The 5,884-nt window shown below is 30.4% G+C and overlaps 1 protein-coding gene across 1 annotated transcript; it reads right to left on the bottom strand.

The window, feature by feature from the left end:
* Positions 1-1,079: 1,079 nt before the first annotated feature.
* Positions 1,080-2,734, bottom strand: LOC134281003 (uncharacterized). The gene is made up of 3 exons (XM_062763458.1): positions 2,602-2,734; positions 2,100-2,327; positions 1,080-1,217 (listed from the first exon to the last, which is right to left on the bottom strand). The coding sequence occupies exons 1-3, from the start codon at positions 2,671-2,673 to the stop codon at positions 1,080-1,082; spliced, it is 438 nt and encodes a 145-aa protein (XP_062619442.1). The 5' UTR covers positions 2,674-2,734.
* Positions 2,735-5,884: the final 3,150 nt, after the last annotated feature.

The following is a 5,884-nucleotide window of genomic DNA, read 5'->3' as shown; positions in this document are numbered from 1 at the left end:
CATCTTCAGTTACCCTGAAAGCCTAGTACAGATTTAAAACTTGCAGCCCTACACCGACTAATAGTGATGTCTCAATATGAATGAAAAAATCTTGGAAGGGATGTTAAACTATCAAACAATTTACAAAATAAACATCTTGGATTATATTTTTTTAATATTTTACATTCGTTCTAAATGACAATGAGGCACCGGGTGAGATGAACGATTTACATATATTGAAACAAAAGTTGAAAATATTGATTTAGTAGGAAGACACATAATTCATAACTTCAATGTAAAACTTTTTCACTTTTCAAAAAAATACTCTAAATCCACTGTAAAAGATTTGAAAATACATGTTTTGATTGGAATCGGGGAATACGTCGTTTCTTTCAATGCTGGTGAGATAGGGTTAACTCATTAATGTGATTCTGAATCTTTTGTATACAGTGGAGCCTATTTATCATTATTTGGTTCCCAGTAAATTTGTAATAATATATGAAGCGTTTGGATACCTGAATCATCAGTTAAACAAGACAAAATAACGAAAAAAATTTTTAAAAAATCGTACGTATACTGAAGCATAGGATAAAAAGATCCACTGTAATGAAATCCATGAATGTTTACGACAAACTGTTTTCGTGTGTAAATAGTCTTTTAGCGGTAAAACACCATTAGTTTTACTTCAAATCTATTACAGTGATAAAAATAAAAGATGCAAAATCCACATCCGCACTTATTTTTTCATAACAAAATAAACTCATACAAAAATAAATGTTATTGAGGCATTTAATTTTATTGAAGACTTATTATAACAAAAAGTCCCTATAAATTAGTGGAAGCCTTTATTTGTTTATATTTGTCTCATATATTCACGACGGCTGGGAAAATGTCTTATGAAATCAGACAAAGGATATTTTTAAAAAGGTACTTTAGCATTACTGAATATATCAACATTGTTAAAAATTTTGGGTAGCGTAGTAAATAATGGTATAGTACAGCCGTGTGTTCGTACTCACCAACACAATTACTGGCGTCCATCCAGGGAAACAAAAATATGCCAAGTCTGATCACAGACATTGTTTTTAAATATCACTACCTCATTCGATTACAATAGGATCCATAATATCCTTGACTACATCCTCTGATACATCGACCATCACCACCATCACAAGAGCCCTCCCGACAGATCTTGCTACAAGGCTGACATGCTGGGCCAAAGTATCCCGGTAGACAACCTTAAACAAAAACATATGTAAGAAAATAAAATTTCATATTGATGGATCAAATTCATACCGAGATGCATGGTAGGAATTTTGATGCACAAAAAGAAATCAATCTCTGTATTAATATGAAATTTATTTTATTATAAATAATTTTAATAGTTGTCGTTCCTTCTACTGATTTTCCAGCAAGGGGAGATGTCTGTATATTTCTAATTTTAAGGTTTTTGATTTCAAATATTTTATTAGGTAATTGAACATAAATGGATAGGGCAGCAGGCATATATCACCCTCTGCACAAGTACCAGGTTAATAAATGCACATCAAATGAGGTCTCAGGTTCATATATACCAAATAGCTATATTTATAACTAACACAACATTGAATGGAATTTATGAGAAAGTAAAAAAAAAATACATAAATGAAAAGAGAAAACGAAAAAAAAAACAAACGATTGAATACCTGTTAATTATATGGAAATGAGAGGGGAAAATGAGAAAAAAGAGAATTACTGCAATTTATAAACGTTCAATGAATGTGTATTTGATTTAGGCAAAAATTTTAATAGTATTTTATAGTTTCACATCATTTATAAAACCTTTTGGTTTGTTATATATATTTATGAACACAATCAAACAAGTTTGATTTTAAGTGTTTTACTTTGAATTTACGTAAGAATCGATGGCACAGCTTATTCAATAGTCCCTATAAGAAGTTAAAGAATTTATGTTTATCTTCTTCTTCAGGTAGATGTATCTATTTTGAAAATTCTGTGGACTTAAAATCAGGTAGAAAGGCATTTTGTATTTTGCATCTTTGTCTTGAAATATTTTTGCTTTGTTAAAATATTGGTTACATTGTAAATACTGGTACATGTCAAGTAGTTTTTTAACTCACCATCGCAATGTGGTGGATTCCATCCAGGGACGCACGAACAGGTGCCATTAGTCTGATCACAGACGTTGTTTTTACAGTTTTGACTACAGATCCAATTACAGTGAGATCCATAATATCCTGGAGCACATCCTCTGATACATCGACCATCACCTCCATCACAAGAGCCGTATTGACAGTTCTTATTACAAGGCTGACATGCTTGACCATAGTGTCCAGGCATACAATCACCTTGAATGTACATGTATTTATGAAAGAATAATGTCAAATATGATTACACCCCCCCTAATCACACGCACAAAAAAAGGTAATGCAGTTTGAAAGAGATTCCAAGACCAGGAGTAGACTTAAGACCCCTGATTTCGTAAGGATTAGAACTTCAACTTGAAGGCTAGATATTTCTATCAAAAATATACGTTTTTTAGGGCATACACATTTTTATGATTTATATATTTACTTGTACCAGAATATAGTTAAAAAGAAAGGAAAAAACTGTTTTTCTTACCATAAACTTGAATTTCGCATATTTCAAGTATAGCACCTGTGATTGTGAAATTTTCATTTTCAGGAGCTTCATAGTTTGTAATAATTCTGAGGTATCTTGCTGTTACTTCACATGGAATATTCTGTATGTTTAAAGGTATTGTGTGTGTTGTGTGTATCTTTGTAACATTGTATCCACGTTTGTGCATTAGATGATACTTCTAAAGCATATTGCCTGAATCGGTAAGGTCTCCCAGGTTCCTCCAGCGGTTTCTATTTAACAAGACATTGATATTCTATTTTATTACACCCCTTTAGCGTTATGAATTGTTCAATGGAAGAGAAATGATAATCATTTTATTATTGAAAATATTCAAGAGAGAGAGAAAATATGTTCAGTAAACTGTGAACTAATTAGTATTCGAGTTATCTTTGATTTGCAATTCATCAGTTTAAAATATATCTGCGACGATATTCGCGATTGAGGTAATATTATCAACAAATATAAAAGAAAATAATAGCTCGCGCGCGATAAAAATTTGCAAGTTTGAGTATATCGCAAATCTCGTAGATATTTCTTGCACGCGAATAAAAGTTTGTTTAAAGAAATTTTAAGAAATTAAAGAGAGAAATAAATACATTCTTAAGAAAAATAAGAATAAAATCAAATATGAGATACACATTTAATTCTTTTCCCTCATTCTTAAATATTAAGATTTAAGTTTCTCCTTCTCCTCCAAGTAATTTGCATCTTAATTTGAAATTCTCGGCTATTTCTGATTAGACCTTAAAGAATCCCGTCAACGACAGGCGTTGATACAATAAAAACTATAATATATATTGCACAGTGACCTACTATGTCAATTATAAATTTAAATGTAAATAATATATATGGGGCTGGCAAAACCTCTGGTGAGATTTAGAGAGACGATAGCAGGACTATTAATTAATGGAAAAGGTCAATTCTTCATGTAAGTGTATCTTGGAAGTGACTTGCAGATGGGGACACGGAGAACAGTCATGTAACATTTTGATTTATAGATTTATACCACTTTATAATGGCAGTTGAAAGTTACCTAAAGCTTATCTTACTCCAGAATTATATCTTACACATTCAATAAATACTTTTTTAGATATGATTGGATGGAAAAATTTAATATAATGTACATCCACATACGATGAAATGCATGTACATACCTACAAGACAAATTTGCTAACGCACAACCTAAGAAAAGTATCATTTTACTTTTAAATACTTGTTTATGATGTATTAGATATATAGATATGTTACTTTTACAAAAAAAAAAAGCAAAAAAAAAAAAACCTTATAAATGACTACAATCTTTACTGAAATGTAACCATTTTATAGAAGAAAAAAAATAAAATTGTGTTTGTTCCATTTTTGATGAAAAATATTCATTTTTTTCTTTGTATTTGTGATACCTCACAAGTTACAGATTAAAAACTCGGAAAAAAAGTTACAACGTATATGGCGTTTGGCGTAAGAAGAGCGTGGTGAAGCAGACAGTATGGCGTCTGCAGGGGGTTCCTTTAGAGAATCTAGAAAAAATGAAAACTAAGAAATGCTTATGAAATTCGCTCATAAAAATTGTTGTTAATATATTATCAATCATAAAAATGTTTACGATAGAAAGCCACGGCTTTAAGTTAGCAGCATACAATAAGTTGAAAATTGTTCTACAAAACTGGGTCAACCGGAAGTTGAGTGGGTTTTGTATGGGCACTACGGCATCGTATGATTATTAGGCTATATGAAAATTAATTAACGTAGAACCTACGTCGTATGACATCATAATTAGTGAATGTGTTTAGCCTGTGCTAGATCCATTATGACGTCATAATTAATTCAATGCCATTTCCCGTACTTTACAGCTTCAGTATAGAAATGGTAGAAAATACAGCATTTTGAAATTCACAGAATTCAATTTAAAATCATGCCGAAATAATTTAATTCAATTTATATATTTTTTTAATATAATGCTTAATGACGATATATTTTTTGAATTAGAGAAACCTGTAGGCACCTTTCATTTAATAGATCTTGACCTTAATTAAGTTGACAAAGTCAAGACTATATTGTGCGATGAAATTATAATGTATACAACTTACTATAATAATGTAAATGGCATGTAACTATTTTGAAGGAATGCAAAAATCCTATGAAAAAAATTCGTCAGTTGCCAACTAAATAGTGTAATATCTTGATGAAATGTGTCCAAGTCAAAGATGTATGTGCTGTAGATTGTGTGTACATTTTTGTGATATCTATCATGAAATGATGTGCATTCCTTTTCATAATTATTTGTTACTTATTCATATTCTTGGAGTTTTATTACAATTTTTCTATCAAATATGATCTTTTAAATTAAGGGTACAATTTTTTATAAACATTTTTAATCCGAAAGTAACCCCAAACAGTCATTTAATAATAAAATCCGTGTAAGTGCAAAAAGGTCAAGAGTATTAGCATCGGTAAATAGCCTATCTCTCATTAGTTAGTGGGGAAAGGTATATATTTTAATCACTTTTTGTAATCATTTGGATATGTTCTTCATCATATTAAAGATTGAAAACATTGTGACAAAGACTTCTGAAAAATATTTGCAAATGTAGGGTGGAAAATTGACTGAAAATAAATAGAGTTCATTTGCCTATAGTTTTGAAAATGTGGACTTATCTTTTATATCAATTGAATAAAAAAGAATTTATTCTCGGGAAATATTGTTTAATACTGTTTAATTGATAAACAATAAAAATAATGATGTTTAAAGAAGTAATTTTGGGATTTTTTTGTCTTCTTTACATGACAAGTACCCCTAAAATGACTGAAATTGTGAAGTCGCAATATGTATTTATCATTCCATGTTTCACAGGCTGCACTACATTCAATAACAAGGAAACATGTCATGCGCTTTTAACTGATTGACAAGCAAGTGCTAATGTATCATTATGAAAAGTTTGAAAATCTTGTGACAAAGACTTCTCCGACATAGGTTCTACCTTAATGACTGTTTGATATTTGATATATAAGTAAGGGGAATACTCCTCACAAACCACCTATAGTGATCAAGAGTATCATATCTGGGCAAACCTACGCGTCGACGGTAAAACTCAGTCTGCGACGTTGAGTCAGCGTTAACGGTTGCAAATATCAAATTAGAAGATAGATGTTCCCTAATTTATTTCACCAATCATAATATTTTATTATACACAATAATGAAAATGTCATTACAGAGAAAAAAAATCACAGATTAAAAAAAATACTTATTATTATTTCTTTTTTA

This window comes from Saccostrea cucullata, unplaced genomic scaffold (assembly GCF_032062105.1).
Source record: "Saccostrea cucullata isolate Sc308-1 unplaced genomic scaffold, CSIRO_AGI_Scuc_v1 ctg5332, whole genome shotgun sequence".
Classification (NCBI taxonomy): domain Eukaryota; kingdom Metazoa; phylum Mollusca; class Bivalvia; order Ostreida; family Ostreidae; genus Saccostrea; species Saccostrea cuccullata.
This window is presented reverse-complemented; position numbering and strand designations above follow the sequence as displayed.

What these genes read in the sequence shown, in the direction of transcription:
- LOC134281003 (XM_062763458.1), bottom strand. Translation starts at nt 2,673, where the DNA reads ATGAAGCTCCTGAAAATGAAAATTTCACAATCACAGGTGCTATACTTG. An exon ending in ATGCGAAATTCAAGTTTATG is followed by an intron (nt 2,328 to 2,601) that starts GTAAGAAAAACA and finishes TGTACATTCAAG; the next exon opens with GTGATTGTATGCCTGGACAC. An exon ending in GAATCCACCACATTGCGATG is followed by an intron (nt 1,218 to 2,099) that starts GTGAGTTAAAAA and finishes TTTTTGTTTAAG; the next exon opens with GTTGTCTACCGGGATACTTT.